At 46.1% G+C, this 22,851-nt stretch overlaps 1 protein-coding gene and 1 long non-coding RNA gene across 2 annotated transcripts in view; one reads left to right on the forward strand and one right to left on the reverse strand.

The window, feature by feature from the left end:
* LOC127530168 (uncharacterized) overlaps positions 1-22,851 on the forward strand; it is a 556,902-nt gene that overhangs the window by 509,359 nt on the left and 24,692 nt on the right. The window lies entirely within an intron of this gene.
* The window catches only part of itga2b (integrin, alpha 2b), a 73,941-nt gene that overhangs the window by 25,376 nt on the left and 25,714 nt on the right, over positions 1-22,851 (reverse strand). The window contains exons 10-17 of the mRNA XM_051936388.1: positions 19,087-19,152; positions 15,016-15,068; positions 10,520-10,731; positions 10,198-10,383; positions 7,415-7,460; positions 7,187-7,294; positions 4,197-4,252; positions 2,765-2,916 (exon numbers count right to left, since the gene is read on the reverse strand). Coding sequence (XP_051792348.1) covers positions 2,765-2,916; positions 4,197-4,252; positions 7,187-7,294; positions 7,415-7,460; positions 10,198-10,383; positions 10,520-10,731; positions 15,016-15,068; positions 19,087-19,152 — 879 coding nt within the window. The remainder of the gene's footprint in view (positions 1-2,764; positions 2,917-4,196; positions 4,253-7,186; positions 7,295-7,414; positions 7,461-10,197; positions 10,384-10,519; positions 10,732-15,015; positions 15,069-19,086; positions 19,153-22,851) is intronic.

Raw genomic sequence — 22,851 nt, forward strand, 5'->3', positions numbered from 1 at the left:
CTCCTCTCATCTGTCAGATTTCTTATGGTCTTAGACCGCATGGCACAGTGGCACAGCTGTTACTGGTTTTTTATTTTGCTCCATTGACGTGAGTTCAATTCCCAGTACTGTATACTGTGCTGGCGGGCGGGTATTTTTTTATTCAGTTTTATTCTCACAGTCACATTCACGCTCCCCCCGACCTGACACTGCTAGTTTTCACATAAAGACGTGCTATAACAGAGGTGAGCTCAGATGAGGGGTCTACATTGGAGAAAGAGAACAGAAGCCCTCCACACAAGAAACGTCGACTCACACATAAGAACGACGCAGCTGCACCAGGCGTAAAGGCAAAAGATGGCACCGTTTGGATGCACCCAGAGGTCGGGCGTTATCCTGCCAGTCAGTCTGCCATGTGCATGTTCTTCAACGAAACAGTAGGGCATGCCAAGCTCGCCAAGGTATCATGCAAAGTTCTGTTTGTGATGGTCTTTATGTGAAAAACATCAATATATTACTTATATAAAAGCCACATCAAATGTTATTTAATTTGATTTATTTCACAAGTTGACCGCAGAGCTTCCTGTGTTTGATCGACACGGGCACGCTGGCACAGTATACATGAATACACTCCACGCCTCTTTCTGCACAACAGCAGCGGACGGCCACAGAGAGGACACCAGTGAGTGGTTCGGACCGACCTGCAAAGCTGTGTAGATCTCTGCCAGCCTTCCACTCGGTGTCTGGTCACCCGTGTCTCACGGCGCACCACCACATGGGTCTCCACCGACATCTCAGAGACGTGACCGGTGACCTCGACTGTCATGACGGACCAGCGTCACTGGCAGGGGTCCCCAGGAGCATAGGGGCCCACGAGGTTTCTGATGCCTACAGTGGTGTGAAAAACTATTTGCCCCCTTCCTGATTTCTTATTCTTTTGCATGTTTGTCACACAAAATGTTTCTGATCATCAAACACATTTAACCATTAGTCAAATATAACACAAGTAAACACAAAATGCAGTTTTTAAATGATGGTTTTTATTATTTAGGGAGAAAAAAAATCCAAACCTACATGGCCCTGTGTGAAAAAGTAATTGCCCCCTTGTTAAAAAATAACCTAACTGTGGTGTATCACACCTGAGTTCAATTTCCGTAGCCACCCCCAGGCCTGATTACTGCCACACCTGTTTCAATCAAGAAATCACTTAAATAGGAGCTGCCTGACACAGAGAAGTAGACCAAAAGCACCTCAAAAGCTAGACGTCATGCCAAGATCCAAAGAAATTCAGGAACAAATGAGAACAGAAGTAATTGAGATCTATCAGTCTGGTGAAGGTTATAAAGCCATTTCTAAAGCTTTGGGACTCCAGCGAACCACAGTGAGAGCCATTATCCACAAATGGCAAAAACATGGAACAGTGGTGAACCTTCCCAGAAGTGGCCGGCTGACCAAAATTACCCCAAGAGCGCAGAGACGACTCATCCGAGAGGTCACAAAAGACCCCAGGACAACGTCTAAAGAACTGCAGGCCTCACTTGCCTCAATTAAGGTCAGTGTTCACGACTCCACCATAAGAAAGAGACTGGGCAAAAACGGCCTGCATGGCAGATTTCCAAGACGCAAACCACTGTTAAGCAAAAAGAACATTAGGGCTCGTCTCAATTTTGCTAAGAAACATCTCAATGATTGCCAAGACTTTTGGGAAAATACCTTGTGGACTGATGAGACGAACTTTTTGGAAGGCAAATGTCCCGTTACATCTGGCGTAAAAGGAACACAGCATTTCAGAAAAAGAACATCATACCAACAGAAAAATATGGTGGTGGTAGTGTGATGGTCTGGGGTTGTTTTGCTGCTTCAGGACCTGGAAGGCTTGCTGTGATAGATGGAACCATGAATTCCACTGTCTACCAAAAAATCCTGAAGGAGAATGTCCGGCCATCTGTTCGTCAACTCAAGCTGAAGCGATCTTGGGTGCTGCAACAGGACAATGACCCAAAACACACCAGCAAATCCACCTCTGAATGGCTGAAGAAAAACAAAATGAAGACTTTGGAGTGGTCTAGTCAAAGTCCTGACCTGAATCCAATTGAGATGCTATGGCATGACCTTAAAAAGGCGGTTCATGCTAGAAAACCCTCAAATAAAGCTGAATTACAACAATTTTGCAAAGATGAGTGGGCCAAAATTCCTCCAGAGCGCTGTAAAAGACTCATTGCAAGTTATCACAAACGCTTGATTGCAGTTATTGCTGCTAAGGGTGGCCCAACCAGTTATTAGGTTCAGGGGGGCAATTACTTTTTCACACAGGGCCATGTAGGTTTGGATTTTTTTTTCTCCCTAAATAATAAAAACCACCATTTACAAACTGCATTTTGTGTTTACTTGTGTTATATTTGACTAATGGTTAAATGTGTTTGATGATCAGAAACATTTTGTGTGACAAACATGCAAAAGAATAAGAAATCAGGAAGGGGGCAAATAGTTTTTCACACCACTGAGGTTTCTGATGCCTATGTGTGTTTCTGGTTTGCAATCAAAACAGGGACCCCAGTGCACTATTTTGCCCCCTTATGATGCGCTGCAGGTTACGAGAATGGCTGGATGTTCATCCATCGATCTTCATAACTCGCTCATCCAGGGCAGAGTCATGGGAAAGCTGCAGGCTCTCAGAGCAGGATGAACACCAGGACAGGGTGCCAGTCCATGGCAGCGTGAACACACACACACACTGATTTATTATCATTAACAATGTTATTATTATTAGTTTTCAGGCTCTCACCCGAAGATAAGCGCTGAAGTTTGTGCACACGGATGGCTTGTCTCTCCCCAGTGTGAGCTGGAAGTGGCCCTGGGACTGGCGAGAGCTCACAAACAGCGTCCTCCTCATCATCCTCTGCTTCATGCGGTCCAACTGCAGCTCGGCATTCAAGACTGTGGGACACCAAAAGAAAAACTTGAACCCTGGACGGTCATCCAGAAGGTCACAAAGGGGGTTTCTCTAGACCAGGGGGTCTCCAACTCCAGGCCTGGAGGACCGCCATGGCTGCAGGTTTTCATTCTTAATTAGTCACCAGCTTTTTTGGCTAATTAACTCCTTTGCCTTTCATTTTTATGGACTTGTTTTGTTAAGATTTGTTCCCCTGAGTTGCTTCATTTCTTTGCTTCAATGGCACCCAAACAGAAGTGAAATGTGAAGTGAGTGGGAACACAGCAGAATTATTTCACTCCAACCAGCTGCTTAATGAGGAGCTGATTCTTCTTGTTAATTAAACCCGTTCTCTAATTCCATGGCTTGTTGCTGCTCTCATTGTGCCATAGCAGACATGTCCGACATTGTGGATTTTCTCTTGTTAAATTGGACCTGAGCAGATCAGCATTCCTGAGACCCTCACCTTTCTTTATTTTCTGATATTGTATGATGGTCGGCCACATTTTGCTGGTCCTGTTTTGGCTCGTTTTGTATCTCATTATTGTTTGGCAGCTAATTAAGGAAAAAGCAGTTAATTAGGAGCAAAAAACAGGTCACTAATTAAGAAAAGGGTTGGAATGAAAACCTGCAGTTACTGGGGCCCTCCAGGACCGGAGTTGGGGACCCCTGAACTAATCGATTTCACTCCAACCAGCTGCTTAATGAGGTGCTGATTCTTCTTGTTAATTAAACTCATTCTCTAATTCCATGGCTTGTCATTGCTCTCATTGTGCAATAGCAGACATGTCCGACATTGTGGATTTTATCTTTTCTAAGAGCACTGGGGACCTGAGCAGATCAGCATTCCTGAGACCTTCACCTTCCTTTATTTTCAGATATTGTATGATGGACACCAGTTGTTTTGGCTCATTTTGTATCTCGTTATTGTTTGGCTGCTAATTAAGGAAAAAGAAACAATTAAGGGGTCTGAGTCTTCAAGAGCAAGTCAGTTAAAATGAAAGGAAAAGGAGTTAATTGGCAGCAAAAACAGGTCACTAATTAAGAAAAGGGTTAGAATGAAAACCTGCAGACACTGCGGCCCTCCAGGACCAGAGTTGGGGGACCCCTGAACTAGAAGACCCCCTCCCCCCACCACAAGCCTTGGTCACTTTCAGTTTGGCTTGTTTGTTTGTCGTGTTCCTTGTTTGTCGGCCCCCCTCTGACTGAAGGGGATGAAGGAGCGACGGGAGCTTAACGCCGTCCCTCTGCCTCGTTGTGTTCTTCTTCATCATTCATTACCTACCGATTTGGGGCGGAATTTTCTTTCCCCGCAAGCTGATACACATGGTGATGTCAAAGCTGAAACAGAGAGAAAAAAATAAAATCAGGGGCAACCTGAGAAACGGACCACATGCAGCATCCTTAGAATCCTTGGGTACCATTCCGAATTTTGATGAGAAAGCCTCAGAAAAGACCAACAGATGGACAAGTCCAAGCCGTGGAGGTCCTCAGCTTTGGTTGACCGTTGTGGACGTTTAGATTGTCATTGACGGTTAGAGCTGAGCCTATCAGTCAGACATTACTTGACTATCACAGACTTGGCACAGTGGTTAGCGGCTCAAAGCTCCAGATATCCCTGTATGGGCAAAGCCATTGTGGGGTCTGTAAGTTCTCACCTGGATTTTTCCCTCAAATCCATGCTGGTAAAGTTAAACAGTCACTCCAAGTTGGCCCACTGTGGGCGAGTGCTGATAGATAGATAGATAGATAGATAGATAGATAGATAGATAGATAGATAGATAGATAGATAGATAGATAGATAGATAGATAGATAGATAGATAGATAGATATGAAAGGCACTATATGATAGATAGATAGATAGATAGATAGATAGATAGATAGATAGATAGATAGATAGATAGATAGATAGATAGATAGATAGATAGATAGATAGATAGATAGATAGATAGATAGATAGATAGATAGATAGATAGATACTTTATTAATCCCAAGAGGAAATTCACAAATGATGTTGCCTTGGGTTCGAGTGGAGGTCCATCCAGGCTCAGTTCTCACCTTACCTGCACTGCTACCAAAAACTCCAGTGACCCTCGGCCCGGTTAGAAAATGGACAGATGGATGGATGGACAGTTGCTGTGTTCACGTGCTATCAGACAGGCGGTCAATCTGAGTTTCCCAGTTGTGTTTGCCATTTCTGCAAATGTCCATCCATCAATTATCCAACCCGCTATATCCTAACTACAGGGTCACAGGGGTCTGCTGGAGCCAATCCCAGCCAACACAGGGTGCAAGGCAGGAAACAAACCTCAGGCAGGGCGCCAGCCCAACACAGGACACACACACACTAGGGACAATTTAGGATCGCCAATACACCTAACCTGCATGTCTTTGGACTGTGGGAGGAAACCCACGCAGACACGGGGAGAACATGCAAATGAATGTCCATTGTAATATTGGATGGGTACTACAGTTTGGACTTTGGTATTGATACCAGCTTTCGGACCTCAGTACTGGTACCAAAATGGTTCCTGAGCAAATAACAGATAACTCCAAAGCCCGCTGTGTTACTCCAGCCACCCTTTATGCCGCATGATGTATCGCTTCCCTCTTGGTAGTTGGGAGGTCCTGATTGTGTTGAAGCAACGGGGGTGGGTCCCCTTATGAGGTTCTGATCATGTCAAAGCGTGTAGTTTGGTTTCGTGAAATCTATGAAACAGATGTTTGCAATAGTGGGTGTCAAGATAAGAAAGGGGTGGTGGAGTTTGAGAGGAAAGCTGACGTTTACATCTGGTAGCAAAAATCCCAAAATGCTGCTACCGTACCGCTTATAAATTTGCATTTCTTGGTACTTTTCCACTACCGGTGAATCATGCCCCCCTAATCCATCGTACCTCCTCCTGTTTTCACCGATGATCATAAACTCAGAGTAGGCGACCGGGCACATCGTATGCATTTTTGGTTATTTTTCAGTCTGGGCGGAGATCCCTTTATTATGTAAATGAGTAATGGGGATTGTGGATAAGAGGTGAAAAAGAGAGTGCAGGCAGGGTGGAGTGTCTGGAGAAGAGTGTCAGGACAGACGGGTACCAGCAAGAGTGAAAGGGAAGGTCTACAGGATGGTAGTGAGACCAGCTGTGTTATATGGGCTGGAGACGGTGGCACAGGAGACAGAGCTGGAGGTGGCAGAGTTAAAGATGCTAAGATTTGCATTGGATGTGACGAGGATGGACAGGATTAGAAATGAGGACATTAGAGGGTCAGCTTAGGTGGGACGGTTGGGAGACAAAGTCAGAGAGGCGAGATGGTGTTGGTTTGGACCTGTGCAGAGGAGAGATGAGGGGTATAATGAGAGATGGGTACTAAGGATAGAGCTGCCAGGGAAGAGGAGAGGAGGAAGGCCTAAGAGGAGGTTTATGGATGTGGTGAGAGAGGACATGCAGGTGATGGGGGTGACAGAACAAGATGACGAGGACAGGAAGATATGGAAGAAGATGATCCGCTGTGGCGACCCCTAATGGGAGCAGCAAAAAGAAGAAGAAGAAGACGGAGATACCTTTATAAACGATGTCAAAACGCTAGTGTGGATGAAGATCGTTTTTATTTACAACGATCATTTCTGGGGCTTGATGGTGGAGGTCCCCTATTAGGTCAGACGGTGCGCTGATAAACGCAGAGTTTATCAAAGAGCAGGGAATTGCAACATCTTGGAGAAAGGGAACATTGTCTTTCTAAATTAGGTTTGGTAATGTGGGGCGAAGTGCACATTGGGTAGCAGCGCTTATAACGCAACAAAACAGGGAAGTGCCGGTGTGGAGACCACTTGAAGACCACTGGTTCTGAAAACACATGCAAGTAAGAATCTCCTCGTATTGTCGACTCATGACAGTAGCCTTCTATGTGGACATGCCAGAGCTTATGTGATAGGACCCAATAGATGGTGAATGATGCCCGGGCAGGGTCTAGGGTGGAGGCAGAGAAAACTCTGGTGGGGGTCCACAGTGTCTCCTGACATGCAAATCGGTCATGAAGGGAAGAAAGACTAATCGAAGGATGTAGTAGCTGGTTCCTTGTGACGCAATTTGATAAGAGGCCTTGGGGCAAAAGTGATCTCAAATTTCAAATGGGTATGAAGCCCGGCTTGTTGGCGCGGAATGATGAGTGCCTACTGGGCCATTTTTGGTATTGTGGGAAAAACTGAACGGCAGGTTAAAGGTGCCCGATGCCGACTCTCATCAGACCCCAGAAAAGGTCCACACTGTGCCACACACTTACCAGGAGGCCAGCTGAGAGGAGAGCGGCTGTGCACAGGTCTTCACGTCTGGGTTTATGACATCCGGGTGAAGAGAGATGTGTGCCTCGGCGCTAAGCACCGTCCTGGACCTGAGGAAAGGAGTGCATTACGTACCGTTAGGGACAATGTAAACTAAAATAAAAATTTAAAAAGTATCAGGAAAGAATTCATTGGAAACCCCAGAGGTGACAAGGGGCGGCTCTACCTACCTGTACACCGCCACTTTACTGGCTCCCCAGGCGCCGACTATCAGGTCTGGAAGACAGAGAGCAAGAGAAGCACCATTAAAATCAAACGAGAATTTCCTTTTTAATCCCTTTAATATTCTGGATGTAGGAAGTAACGTGTGCCCTGCGGTAGGCTGGCGCCCTGCCCGGGGTTTGTTTCCTGCCTTGCGCCCTGTGATGGCTGGGATTGGCTCCAGTAAACCCCCGTGACCCTGTAGTTAGGATATAGTGGGTTGGATAATGGATAGATGGATGGATGGATGGATGGATGGATGGATGGATGGATGGATCGATCGATCGATCTATCTATCTATCTATCTATCTATCTATCTATCTATCTATCTATCTATCTATCTATCTATCTATCTATCTATCTATCTATCTTTTACAGTGACATTCAAATCTATCTATCTATCTATCTATCTATCTATCTATCTATCTATCTATCTATCTATCTATCTATCTATCTATCTATCTATCTATCTATCTATCTATCTATCTATCTATCTATCTATCTATCTATCTATCTATCTTTTACAGTGACATTCAAATCTATCTATCTATCTATCTATCTATCTATCTATCTATCTATCTATCTATCTATCTATCTATCTATCTATCTATCTATCTATCTATCTATCTATCTATCTATCTATCTATCTATCTTTTACAGTGCCTTTCACATCTATCTATCTATCTATCTATCTATCTATCTATCTATCTATCTATCTATCTATCTATCTATCTATCTATCTATCTATCTATCTATCTATCTATCTATCTATCTATCTATCTATCTATCTCTGTGGTGGGCTGGCGCCCTGCCCGGGGTTTGTTTCTTGCCTTGCGCCCTGTGTTGGCTGTGATTGGCTCCAGCAGACCCCCGTGACCCTGTAGTTAGGATATAGCGGGATGGATAACAGATGGCTGGATGGAAGAAACGTTTTTAATATAAACGACTTCTAAAAACACTTTGTGATATCCCTAGAGCTCGTTTCTACCATTTCCGTGGCAAAATTGTAATGGACGCTGGCACACTTGTACGCCTGTGGGGGGGTCACCTTTTCTGGAGTTGCGGATGTTAGCGGGGCCACCCCGTGCCAAGAGGGGGCGCTGTCGCCTAACATCGTCTTCTTTATCACCCGCAGTTCTGAGAGGCAGCCCCAAGATAACCCCGCCCCTTCCGGTCAGCAGTCCCCAGAAAATGACAGCTCACATCGAGGAGATGGAGGTCCCGCTAAAGAGACCCTTTGTTCCCTAATGTTCTGATAATTGTCGGACTGGCTAAGATTTGTGTTGAATTTTTGCTCGCACTTCGAGCGACTTTCTTTTGTTTGTTTTGTTTGGGCGGCTGGGGGTCTGCCCGGCTGGTGCCCGAATTATTTTTTCTCCTGGCTCCCTCACCATCTACCCAGCAGTCACGACGCTCACCCCAGAATTAATGGACCCAGTCTTAGGACATTTTATGGACAGCTTGCACTTGATAGTCTTGAAGTCAACTGGGTTTTTGGGTGAATACCAACTGAGTCCAAAGTTCTTAAAGCAACACCAACAAGGGGCTAAAATATTTGGAGCCCCCAAAGTCCCAAAAAATGGTGTATTCTTTACTTTGTGGGAACAAGTTATTAACTGGGCGGCACGGTGGCGCAGTGGGTAGCGCCACGACTGTGTTCGCTTCCCGGGTCCTCCCTGCGTGGAGTTTGCATGTTCTCCCCGTGTCTGCGTGGGTTTCCTCCCACAGTCCAAAGACATGCAAGTTAGGTGGATTGGCGATTCTAAATTGTCCCTAGTATGTGCTTGGTGTGTGGGTGTGTTTGTGTGTGTCCTGTGGTGGGTTGGCACCCTGCCCAGGATTGGTTCCTGCCTTGTGCCCTGTGTTGGCTGGGATTGGCTCCAGAAGACCCCCGTGACCCTGTGTTCGGATTCAGCGGGTTGGAAAATGGATGGATGGAGGTTATTAATTATGTTATAACTGAATTATTATCTGACACAGTGATGCCATCCCCGGCAGATGCCAGAGTCAGCACCTAATGAGTGTAAAAAGGGCAGAGAAAGAGGCGGGTGCGTGGGCAGCAACAGACCAGGGAATACCTGCAGCTGGAAGTGGCAGATCGATTAATTGGGCAACAAACAAAATGAAAAGCTGGATGGATGGGCTAAATTCTTAAAAGTAAAGGTGCCAAGGTGATTCTTCCTTGTCTGCTTAGTCATTGACCCAGCAGAGAGGCATTGGTTTGGACCTGAGCAGAGCAAAGATGCTGAGTATATTGGGAGAAGGGTGCTAAGGATAGAGCTGCCTGGTAGGAGGAGAAGAGGAAGGCCTAAAAGAAGGTTTGTGGATGTGGTGAGAGAGGGCATGCAGGTGATTGAGGTGACAGAGAAAGATGACGAGGACAGAAAGATATGGAAGAAGATGATCCACTGTGGTGACACCTAACAGAAGCAGCCAAAAGGAGAAGAAGAAGATAAACTGCTCCATACAAGGTACGTCCATCCACCAATTTTTTATCTAGCTTTCGGGGTTGGGGGGGCTGTCCTGACAGCTTTTGTATGTAAGGTGGTAACTAACCCTCTCTAGGATGCCAGTCCATCGCAGGGCTCACCCACAACCACATTGGGCAAAGCTGGGCTGCCAATGAACTTTAACACAAACGTCTTTCAGATAAAAGGAAACACCCAACAGTCCGAAGTTCAAATGAAGGACCCTGTAGCTGTGAAGCAGGAGTACCAATCACTGTGCCACCCAGTGAAGAGGGTTTTCTTACCTGGGTAGCTGTTGGAGTCGACGTCCGAGCCGCCCCGCAGGGCAAATCCAAAGCCCGTAGCAGAAGGCAGTCGTCGGAAGGGGCTCTCCAAGACCTGAGAGTACTGAGGGTCCACTCCATCGCTCTGACCGTTAAAAATATACACCCTGCCATCTCCGCCAGAAAATGGTGCTCCCACAGCTATGTCTGATAAAGAAAACAAAAAGTTACCTTATAAAACAATGAAGTGTGCCAGTGATAACAACAGTCAGCCATTACACCGCATGGCGGGCGGATTGCATGGTGGTGCCCCCTGGTGGACCTTCTGCACATCGCTCATTACCGTCATAGCCGTCCTGATCTATGTCTCCAAGCGGAGCAATGGCGCTCCCAAACCGGCCATACAAGTCCCAGCCGGTGAGGATCTGGTCGGGTTTCTGAGAGAAGCCATTGTTCTCGTTCTGCAGGTAAAGGTAGACCTGGCCCACCTCGTGGAGCTTCTTGTCTTTCCTTCTGTCCATGAAGAGGGGGGCGCCAATGAAAATGTCATCTTTCCTGTGGGAGCGGAGCAGACCAGCATTCAGTCACTGACATCTCGAATTTACTGGAACTCACAGGGTGGGACTGCAACTTCGCTACTGACCACTCAAAATGGTGTTAGGGACCATCATGAGGGCAGTCAACAGAGCAGACCAGCATTCAGCCAGTGTGATCTGGAATTTACTGGAGCTCAGAGGGTGGGCCTCGCCGCGGACCACTCAAACTGTATGAGGGACCATCATGAGGAAAAGGAGCACCGCATGCAAGGCAAGAATCAGTCTGAGACGGACCACCAGAACATTGGGGAGCCCACTAACGTACCAACTCAAAGCCACCATACATGTTTGGGTTGTGGGAGGAAAGCCTGTAGAGAAATCAACAGAAGATAAGGAGAACGTGCCACCTTGGCACGGAGAGTGAGCGGTGAGGGTCTTGACCTTCAGAGGAGGTGCCCCTCAAATCCCTATTTTATTTCTTGTATTTATTATACTTTCTTCAGAGAATTGTATTGTATGGCTTTGCCGATGATGTTCAGCTTCACATGATGGTCAATAAGGATGCTTGCACTGATTTTTCCATACGTTCACATCGTCTCAATGAAATTACTTCAATCATGATCTCAAATGTTTGGTGTTTCTTAAGGGGTGTCACAGGTGGCTGGGGGGGGCAACCCGGCCAGGACGCCACAGAGGAGGGTGTACGCCTCCCCCAGTCCAAGTGGGGACGATCATCCTGGTGGCTGTGGGGACCACAGAGCTTTGAAGCTCAACCCTGTAGGGGCCTGTGGTCACCACCAGGGGGCACCCTGATGCCTACGGAGCCCTGGACCTCAAAACACCCAGAAGTGCTGGGGGGAAAGAGGATTAGGGACACCTGGAGTGCTTCTGGGTGCGCAGACGGCACTTCCGCCACACTGGGGATTGCCGACGGAAGATTGTCGGGAGGCACCTGGAGCACATCCGGGTGAGGATAAAAGGGACGCCTCCCTCCATTCGATGGCTGGAGTCGGGAGGTCGAGAGGACGAGGTCTTGGAGGAGAGGCAAGGAGGTGGCCTGAAGAGAAAGAGGCATTGTGTTGAAGGCCTGGACGTTTGGGGAGTTTTGGGGGTTTGTGTGCACAATTGTAAATAATAGACTGGTAAATAAAAGTGTGGTGGTGCTTAACATGATGGCTAACTGTCTGTGTCCGGGCCACGTTCCACAGGGGATAAAATGAAGGAGTTATGTGTAGGATTAAGGAAAAAACATGAGGACCCGATCTGACAATAATAATCTGAGGTAACCGTAAAATTAATTTTAGATTCCTTGGTGTTTGACTCAGAGCACAAATGAAAGCCATTTGAAATCTGCTTACTTCCTTTTAATCATCCTCACAATGGGATGATTGAGCGTCTGCCGCATCAGAGCTGGACTAATGTTTACATTGAGTGGGGGCTTTCCTGGTGGCCTGGCCAGGCATTCAGAACAACTAGTGGAATAAACTAACGGGGAAATGATAGAATGTTATTATACTGGAAAACGAGCAGGCGTTATTGCTCTGTGGTGGGCGCAAATCCTTTCGGTTTAACGCTGGGGGATTTATTTTCTAGTTTCTGCACTGAAAAAAGTTTAACAGTAATGTTGTTCATTCAATGTAAATTTTCTCTTTCAAGCAACTTAAGATTAGTCATGGTGGAGGGAATAAACGTAAAATTTCTATTTCAGTTAACCTAATGTTTCAGGTTGTTTGTGTGCTGTGGGAGGGTTAGGGTTAGGGTTAGGGTTATTTGTATTTTTGTATTGTATTGTACGTTTCTATTTTCTTCCGGTTGAACTTTCCAGCGTGCTGGCTTTCCAACTGCCAAGAAAGAAGAACACTTTCCCGAGTGGAGTGGATGTGGCGATACAGGTCTGGTCATTTTCAGCAGCAGACTTTCATAACGGAGGATTTCTGGTAAGTAATTTCTCAACTGTTAATTTTAAGTCTAAGAACTTGTAATAAAACGGGAACGGGATCAGAAATAAAAGGAAAACAATGGGAGGAGGGTTAGAGTTGGCGGGCGGGGCTCTGTGAGTTGATGGGCGGGGCTCTGTGGTGCATGCCATGGTCGGCTGCTTAGAAAATTCTTGGTGGGCGGGGCTCTGTGAGTTGGTGGGTGTGGCTCTGTCTTGCGTATCCCATGGTCTTAGAGTTGGTGGGCGGGGCTCTGTGGTGCGTGCCATGGTTGGCTGCTTAGTGAATTCTTGATGGGCGGGGCTCTGTGAGTTGGCAGGTGTGGCTCTGTCTTGCGTATCCCATGGTCTTAGAGTTGGTGGGCGGGGCTCTGTGGTGCATGCCATGGTTGGCTGCTTAGTGAATTCTTGATGGGCGGGGCTCTGTGAGTTGGCAGGTGTGGCTCTGTCTTGCGTATCCCATGGTCTTAGAGTTGGTGGGCGGGGCTCTGTGAGTTGGTGGGCGGGGCTCTGTGGTGCGTGCCATGGTTGGCTGCTTAGTGAATTCTTGATGGGCGGGGCTCTGTGAGTTGGCGGGTGTGGCTCTGTCTTGCGTATCCCATGGTCTTAGAGTTGGTGGGCGGGGCTCTGTGAGTTGGTGGGCGGGGCTCTTTGGTGCATGCCATGGTCGGCTGCTTAGTGAATTCTTGGTGGGTGGGGCTCTGTGAGTTAGCAGGCGTGGCTCTGTCTTGCGTATCCCATGGTCTTAGAGTTGGTGGGCGGGGCTCTGTGAGTTGGTGGGCGGGGCTCTTTGGTGCATGCCATGGTCGGCTGCTTAGTGAATTCTTGGTGGGTGGGGCTCTGTGAGTTAGCAGGCGTGGCTCTGTCTTGCGTATCCCATGGTCTTAGAGTTGGTGGGCGGGGCTCTGTGAGTTGGTGGGCGGGGCTCTGTGGTGCGTGCCATGGTTGGCTGCTTAGTGAATTCTTGATGGGCGGGGCTCTGTGAGTTGGCGGGTGTGGCTCTGTCTTGCGTGTGTCTTGCTTGCCATGGACTTAGTGAATTATATATATAGATATGGAGATTGTTTAAAAGTTTATAATATACTTTGTATTATATCTGGATGTTGTATGGGTTTTGGTATTTGTTACTGTGTATTTATTTTGTTTCAGATTTTAATGAAGTGTAGCGTATGGGCACATTTTTAACTTTTATTTTCCATTTTCCCTCAGAGAGACTGAATCGGCTACACGAAATGTTTTATTTTATTTATTTTTTTATTAATGAAACACGTATGTAAGTGGAGTGATTTGTGTTTTTAAATGGACCTGTTGTTCTTTATTTCATGATAAGTTTGTTCATTGTTTTTACTTTATTCCGATATTTTTAAAGTGCGTCAACTGTTAAACCTTAGCGCTATGATAACTGAGTGACTGAATCGGGCGCGCAAAATGTTTTATTTTATTTTTTTATTAATGAAACACGTATTTAAGTGGAGATTTGTGTTTTTAAATGGACTTGTTGTTCTCTATTTCATGAACGTGTCTTGTTTTTACTTTGCTGTAATATTTTTAAAGAGCGTCTCTTGTGACAGTTAAACCTTAGCGCTTTGGTGACTGAGTCGGCCACACGAAATGCTTCATAGTTTTTTTTGTTTACTAACTACGTTCTTTAAAAAACGCTTCACAGAATTCTGTGGCACGGAGACATGTTTTGAGTCTTTGAGTCTTTTTTGACCAACACTTCAGACTTTGTGGAGGATCATTCAGCGTCACCATCCATATACACAGACAGCGGCTCGGACTCCGTAATCTCTGCACTGGGGATTCCACTGACAACTACTTTGTGTGCTTCAGTGCTTTTTACACATTTGTTTTGATATAAATATTATAGAACCGCTTGGTTTCTTTATTTATGAAGTGTTTTTCCACGTTTTATCAGAGTTATATATAAGAGTGAAATATGTGTGTGAAAGCGGAGTCCACTTTCTCCTCATTCATCAAAAATTCCAAGACAAAATGCCGTGTGTTGGTTTTTTGAGTCTGTGCCTGAAGAAGAAAACTGATTTGAGATTTGACTCGGGATTCCTGGCCTGAATAAACTTCCCAGTGCAGCCCTGTGTGGAGGGCTGTTTGTCCAGCATAGCACGGCAGAAACAAATACGAGCCGATCGCGGTGGCGCTCTAAGCACCTGTCACCAATGGGTGATGCAAGGGACCTTATAGATTTTCACAAATGGCCGACGTTGTTTCCTTGACTTGTCGTTACAAGAGCGCAGACCCACCCTGCAAGTCTTGTTGCCCCTTTTACTGAGCACAAAGGGACATAAAGTGTCTCCTCACACATTCACCCAAAGACCAACCCTCACACCCCCACACCTTACTTCTTACCCGTCACCGTTGATGTCCGTGGCAGCCACGCTGTGACCGAAATACGACGAGACCTGTGTGGGTAAATGGACTGGGTTAATTCTTTAAAAAAATCAGAAACCAGTTTGTCTTTCACTTGACGGCCTTCATGCTCAGTCACAGCCCTCAGAGATCAACAAACCTGACATCCCCTCCGATTAGAAGTCAATGTGATGGAAGGTTAGCTGTGGTGTTCACCCCAAGGCCTAACCTTCACTTCCCTCCTAACGCTACACTGACATCACAGCGTTGTGGCTCCGCGGATACAGTCAGGCGCCGATTTACGCGTTGAGGCGATTCGCACTTACGGCTGAGGGGCAGAGGGTTACAACTGGGTAATAATGTTCTAGAAATGACCAAAACAAGCTGCAGTATAAGACTTTTCATTATTATTATTGTTAGTCAGTCAGTATCCAACTTTCTATATCCTAACACAGGGTCACGGGGGTCTGCTGGAGCCAATCAAAGCCAACACAGGGCGCAAGGCAGGAAACAAACCCTGGGCAGGGTGCCAGCCCACCGCAGGGCACACACTAGGGCCAATTTAGAATCGCCAATCCACCTAACCTGCATGTCTTTGGACTGTGGAGGAAACCCACGCAGACACGGGAGAACATGCAGACTCCACACAGGACCTGGGAAGTGAACCTCAGGTCTCCTAACTGCGAGGCAGCAGCACAACCCACTGTGCCACTGTGCCCACCCATCTTGACATCAATGCTTTGTTGAATTAATTTAATAGGATTATTTTGATTTAATATTGGAAATTCAAATTGACTAGTACCCACCCCTCGCAATGCAGGTGGCTAAGATGTTCAAGATTCGGTTTGGGTGACGGGTCCACTTTGCACGAATGGACATTTTCAAGTAGAAGAAATTCCACCCTGAATTGTCCCCCAACCACCAAATGGCCTCCTTACTGCGAGGCAGCAGCGCTACCCACTGTGCCACTGTGCCACCCTATTATTATTATTATTACTTTTATTATTATCACTTCACAATGTCTCCTGACTCTTGGAGGGCCTTCTAGGGTTTGTTTTTATCAGAGATGCTCCACATGGCTAATTCCTCTACATTTGGCCCGCACCGCCATTCCTTACCCCAAGTCAGGTCAGGTCAGGTCAGGTTGGGTGGGCATGCACTGGTACAGCACGTTGCCGCACCCACCACATGACCACATTGGATGATAAATTGGACTGGACTGCCAATACTGATGATCTGTGCAAGAGAGGACAGAGCCGACTATACTTCCTTAGAAGGCTGGCGTCCTTCAACATCTGCAATAAGATGCTGCAGATGTTCTATCAGACGGTTGTGGCGAGCGCCCTCTTCTACGCGGTGGTGTGCTGGGGAGGCAGCATTAAGAAGAGGGACGCCTCATGCCTGAACAAACTGGTGAGGAAGGCAGGCTCTATTGCAGGTACGGAGCTGGACAGTTTAACATCTGTGGCAGAGCGACGGGCGCTGAGCAGACTCCTGTCAATCATGGAGAATCCACTGCATCCACTGAACAGGATCATCTGCAGACAGAGGAGCAACTTCAGTGACAGACTGAGGAGATCGTTCCTCCCCCACACTATGTGACTCTTCAATTCCACCTGGGGGGTAAACGTTAACATTATACAAAGTTATTGTCTGTCTGTATACCTGCATTGTTATCACTCTTTAATTTAATATTGTTATTATCAGTATGCTGCTGCTGGAGTATGGGAATTGGGATTAATAAAGTATCTATCTATCTATCTATCTATCTATCTATCTATCTATCTATCTATCTATCTATCTATCTATCTATCTATCTATCTATCTATCTATCTATCTATCTATCTATCTATCTATCTATCAAATTGGGGATCCTGGTTGGCAATATCTCCCAGGCGGGCATGCAGTCCGGTCCCACCCTTCAGAAATGACCCTCTATCTGCCGCAGCCAGGTGTTCTGTGGGTGTCCCTTTAGCCTCAACAATATCTCCTCGGGTAATCGTGCCACATGGCCGTAGTGCCGTAACTGACGCTCCCTCACAATGCAGGTCATGTGCAACATTTAGGACTCCGTGAGCAACACAAAATCAAACCGACGGGTCCCAAGGATTCTCTGAGGAGACACACATGAAGTCCAGTCTTCGTCTCAAGTCACCGGATAGCTCCCACGTCTCGCAAAAAGGGAGCACCAGGACTCTAAAGACTTGGACCTTCATCCTTTTGTGGATATCAGCAGCGCCACACACCCCTTTCCAGTGACCTCATGACCCCTCCATGCCCTCCCAATCTGTCTATTGACTTCATAGGAAGAGTCACCAGAGTCACATGAATGTCACTGCCGAGGTAAGTACCAATAAAACACCAGTGCTTCAAAACCTTTATGGTCCCATGACCCAGTTTTGCCTTTTTAAATTCATTGACCTCCCACTAGCAGGCAAATGCAACCTGCCCCCTTGGTGAAAGATGCTCAGTTAGAAATGCAATACTGCCGATTGTTTAGGCGAGCTACGGCCATCCACTCGTGACTCACTTAATCCACCGGCAGCAAACCCAGGTCCCGACCCACTGGTTAAGAAACACTGGCTTAGGTGATTCACCACAACCCACTTGGGAACCAAGGATAGATAGATAGATAGATAGATAGATAGATAGATAGATAGATAGATAGATAGATACTTTATTAATCCCAAGGGGAAATTCCCATACTCCAGCAGTAGCAGCATACTGATAATAACAATATTAAATTAAAGATTGATAACAATGCCGGTATAACAGACAATAACTTTGTATAATGTTAACGTTTACCCCCCCGGGTGGAATTGAAGAGTCTCATAGTGTGGCGGAGGAACGATCTCCTCAGGCTGTCAGTGGAGCAGGATGGTGACAGCAGTCTGTTGCTGAAGCTGCTCCTCTGTCTGGAGATGATCCTGTTCAGTGGATGCAGTGGATTCCCCATGATTGACAGGAGTCTGCTCAGCGCCCGTCGCTCTGCCACAGATGTCAGACTGTCCAGCTCCGTGCCTACAATAGAGCCTGCCTTCCTCACCAGTTTGTCCCTCTTCTTTATGCTGCCTCCCCAGCACACCACCGCGTAGAAGAGGGCGCCCACCACAACCGTCTGATAGAACATCTGCAGCATTTTATTGCAGATGTTGAAGGACACCAGCCTTCTAAGGAAGTATAGTCAGCTCTGTCCTCTCTTGCACAGAACATCAGTATTGGCAGTCCAGTCTAATTTATCATCCAGCTGCACTCCCAGGTATTTATAGGTCTGCACCCTCTGCACACAGTCACCTCTGACAACCACGGGGTCCATGAGGGGTCTGGTCCTCCTAAAATCCACCACCAGCTCCTTGGTTTTGCTGGTGTTCAGGACCTGTGACCCACCCCTGAGAAACACTTAGTTACACAGACCCCTCTGGTGGCTGCCGAGACTCGAATACTGGTTTGTGCTACTCTGTACCAGCAGCGTGTGTACTGGTGACCCCTGTCGGACCCTCGGTTGCAAGTACTGTACTCTTTGTGACTGACATACAGCCAATCCAACATGCGGTCAAGACTCTGCTCTCAAAGTGGCACCAGAAGTCGACACATGACTGTTTATGACTTTGCTACATTCTCCATTACAGCATTGCCTGAACTTTGTAAGGTGATGAACAAGTAAACAAGGGTAGAAAACACAAAGAACTAGAGAACTGATTCATAACGTCATACCTTCATCCATCCATCCATTATCCAACCAGCTATATCCTAACTACAGGGTCACGGGGGTCTGCTGGAGCCAATCCCAGCCAACACATGGCGCAAGGCAGGAAACAAACCACCGGGCAGGGCGCCAGCCTACTACAGTCATACCTTCATTATTTACTGAAATATACTGAAATTTTGATATCATCAGTCAGGATGCGTTACGGAATACGTGAGTGGTCAGACATCTGACTCCACCCTCATCCCGCCACATCCCTTCAGTGAGGGGAAGTTGGGATAAACAGAAGATCACCAAAGCATCTGGGAGAAGCCCACCCACTCCCACCGGACCGGGCCAGGCGTTTGGAGACAGTTCAGTCTTACCTGCTTGCCGAAGAAACTGTGCACCCAGCTCAGCGTGTTGTAACTGGTGCCCATATAGATTTTGACCTGAGTTTAAGAAGAAAATAAAAACAAGAGCCAGTTAGAAGATATTTCTCATGTCTCAGCCTGGGGTTCAAATTCATGGTTTGTGTCTCTTTTCTTCATTTTTGTTGTTTATGTGCTGAATTCTGTATTTAAGCTGCTTTCCGTATGTTACATGCGTTTTGTGAGTGGTTCCCCAGGAGGCAGGGCCACCCGCCAATCTCCGCCCTATCTCCTCCCACAAATCCTGGTGGTTCATTTCAAATATGCTTGGGAGTCTGGTGAGCGTTTTCTAGTTGAGTTCAGTGCTTTTTTGAAATTCATTAGATTTGTGACGATTTTTCTCCTTCTTTCGACTGTTTTTGAGATTTCGCATCGGGACTTTTTCACCTGGGATCGCTCCCACTGGCAACTTCTTTTTGCCTAATGTGCTCTACGGAGCTTCATATATTTACAGAGGCTTTTGTGAAATAAACCTTTTTTATTTTATAAAGATTTTAGTGCTTGTGCTTATTACTAGCTGGGGTTTGATGGTATATCCCCCTCTAGTGGGCATTATTGGAAGTGTTTGGGTCTGCATGATTTGGAACTTACCGTATATACTCGTGTTTAAGTTCTCCTGCGATAAGTCGCAGCTTGATTTTACTGTATAATTTCTGATATTTTATAACATCAGTCATATAAGTCGAATGCGGAAAACTCACGCTATTGGTCCAAGAGAGTACGATATGCTAATGCCCACCTGAGAGAGGAACCACGGAGCACACGGCCTTTAATTTCTAAGTACGAGGTGTGATCAAAAACTATGGTGAATGTTTAAATGGAAAGTAAAATATTACAGTAAAAGACAAAATTGCCATGAACCCCCCCCCCCCCCCCCTCAAAATACTCCTCCTCGCTTTGAACACACTTATCCTATCATTCTCCCCACTTTCTGAAGCAGTTCTGGAAGTCGTCTTTCGTGCGTAGCTTTAGTTGCAATGTCGTTGCTTCCTCGATGTCCTAATCGATTCAAAACGTTTACCTTTCATGGTCATTTTGACTTAGGGAAGAGCCAGAAGTCGCACCGTGCCAGATCCGGTGACTGAGGTGGATGAGACACACCCTGATGTTTTGTTTTTTTTTTTTATTTTATTTATTAATTTTATTGTAATCATTCCATACAAACAGATCGATTTAAACAAAAAAAGAACTGAAGACAAATCAAACCCCACCCTTGAGAAGGAGAGCATGGCCAAAGGAGAATTGCTTAGGGCTTTTTAAAAGGGCAAAAATAAACAAAAGAAAGGGAAAATTATAGGTAAATAAAAAAAAATCTAAACACCCTGATGTTTTGATTTGAGAGAAATTGCCGTACCAGAAGTGATGTGTGACACAGAGCATTGTCAAAATTTCACGTTAATGCGTTGTTCGCGATCCATGATTTATGTCACACTTTAAAACACAACTTCTCTCAACCGGAGCTCACAACTGACTGACTGCACCAAACAACTTGAAACTTGTCACCCACTGTTACTAAGGTTCAACGAGTCACTTCCCGTATTGAAGATCCCTGCCTTTCCATTGGATGATGCTTGGCAGCAGCAATCACCGTATTTTTTGATCACACAACGTAATGTGCCCATGTGACCACACGGCAATACCCGATATATTCCGAAATGGCGTGTGCGCCATTTTGTGTTTTTTGTATCTCACATCCTCATACACCTTTATTGTAAGAGCATCCATTATCTACGATCAGAAGAAAATACGAAGATGGTTTTAAATTAAAAGTCGTTGAAGTGGCGAAAGAAATTGGTAACTGCGCTGCTGCAACAAAATTCAAGAAACTGATGAGAGATTGGAGAAGGCAAGAAGATGAAAAATTTGAAGTGTTGTATTTTTGAACGGGCGTACAAGTCGGGGTCTGATTTTACGATCGATTTTAGGGTTTCAAGACTCAACTTATACACAAGAATATATGGTATTAGGATTTGATGGGCTTCGGGGCTCCTAAATTGATGACAATATTCTCAGGCATAGCATTCTGGTGAGTTTGGCGATTTGTCGAAGGTGTTTATGGATGTTAGAAGGGCAAAAGAAATCCACATTTACTAGTAACATTGTTAAATATTGGGGCTTTAAAAACAACGCAGATACACATGTGCTGATTCAGGGAGTACTCACACTGGCAATGCAGTCTGTGCCTGAGGACGTCTGTCCGCAAAGTCTCGCTCATTGGACTAAGAATTAATAAAGTATTATCTATCTATCTATCTATCTATCTATCTATCTATCTATCTATCTATCTATCTATCTATCTATCTATCTATCTATCTATCTATCTATCTATCTATCTATCTATCTATCTATCTTCCAAGCAGGCCAGGGCACAGTACGGTTGGCCCAGCACGGAGCGATCACATTAGATAGATAGATAGAGCGATAGATAGATAGATAGATAGATAGATAGATAGATAGATAGATAGATAGATAGATAGATAGATAGATAGATAGATAGATAGATAGATAGATAGATAGATAGATAGATAGATAGATAGATAGATAGATAGATAGATAGATACTTAATTAGTGTGGGTGAGAAACGATCTCCTCAGTCTGTCAGTCTGTCAGTGGAGCAGGACGGTGACAGCAGTCTGTTGCTGAAGCTGCTCCTCTGTCTGGAGATGATCCTGTTCAGTGGATTCTCCATGATTGACAGGAGTCTGCTCAGCGCCCGTCGCTCTGCCACAGATGTCAGACTGTCCAGCTCTGTGCCTACAATAGAGCCTGCCTTCCTCACCAGTTTGTCCAGGTGTCCCTCTTCTTTATGCAGCCTCCCCAGCACACCACCGTGCAGAAGAGGGCGCTCACCACAACAGTCTGATGGAACATCTGCAGCATCTTATTGCAGATGTTGAAGGACGCCAGCCTTCTAGTGAGGTATAGTCGTCTCTGTCCTCTCTTGCACAGAGCATCAGTATTGGCAGTCCAGTCCAGTTTATCATCCAGCTGCACTCCCAGGTATTTAAAGGTCTGCACCTTCTACACACAGTCACCTTTGATGATCACTGGGTCTATGAGGGGTCTGGGCCTCCTAAAATCCACCACCAGCTCTTTGGTTTTGCTGGTGTTCAGGTGTAGGTGGTTTGAGTCTTACCATTTAACAAAGTCCTTGATTAGGTTCCTATACTCCTCCTCCTGCCCACTCCTGATGCAGCCCATGATAGCAGTGTCGTCAGTGAACTTTTGCATGTGGCAGGACTCCGAGTTGTATTGGAAGTCTGATGTATATAGGCTGAACAGGACCGGACAAAGTCCAGTCCACTGCAGCACTCCTGTGCTGCTGACCACAATGTCAGACCTGCAGTTCCCGAGACGCACATACTGAGGTCTGTCTGTAAGATAGTCCACAATCCATGCCACCAGGTATGAATCTACTCCCATCTCCGTCAGCTTGTCCCTGAGGAGCAGAGGTTGGATGGTGTTGAAGGCGCTAGAGAAGTCTAGAAACAGAATTCTTACTGCACCACTGCCTCTGTCCAAGTGGGAGAGGGATCGGTGTAGCATGTAGATGATGGAAGTAGAGCCAGTTGAGGGGGTTCAGGCATCTGATTGGAGTCCCTCCTAGGCTCTTCGAGGTGTTTTAGGCATCTCCAAGCAGGAGGAACCCTTGGGGCAGACCAAGAGAGTACATCCACCAGCTTGTCTGGGAACACCTTGGTGTTCCCCTGGAGGAGGAGG

Source organism: Erpetoichthys calabaricus, chromosome 14 (assembly GCF_900747795.2).
Source record: "Erpetoichthys calabaricus chromosome 14, fErpCal1.3, whole genome shotgun sequence".
NCBI lineage: Eukaryota > Metazoa > Chordata > Cladistia > Polypteriformes > Polypteridae > Erpetoichthys > Erpetoichthys calabaricus.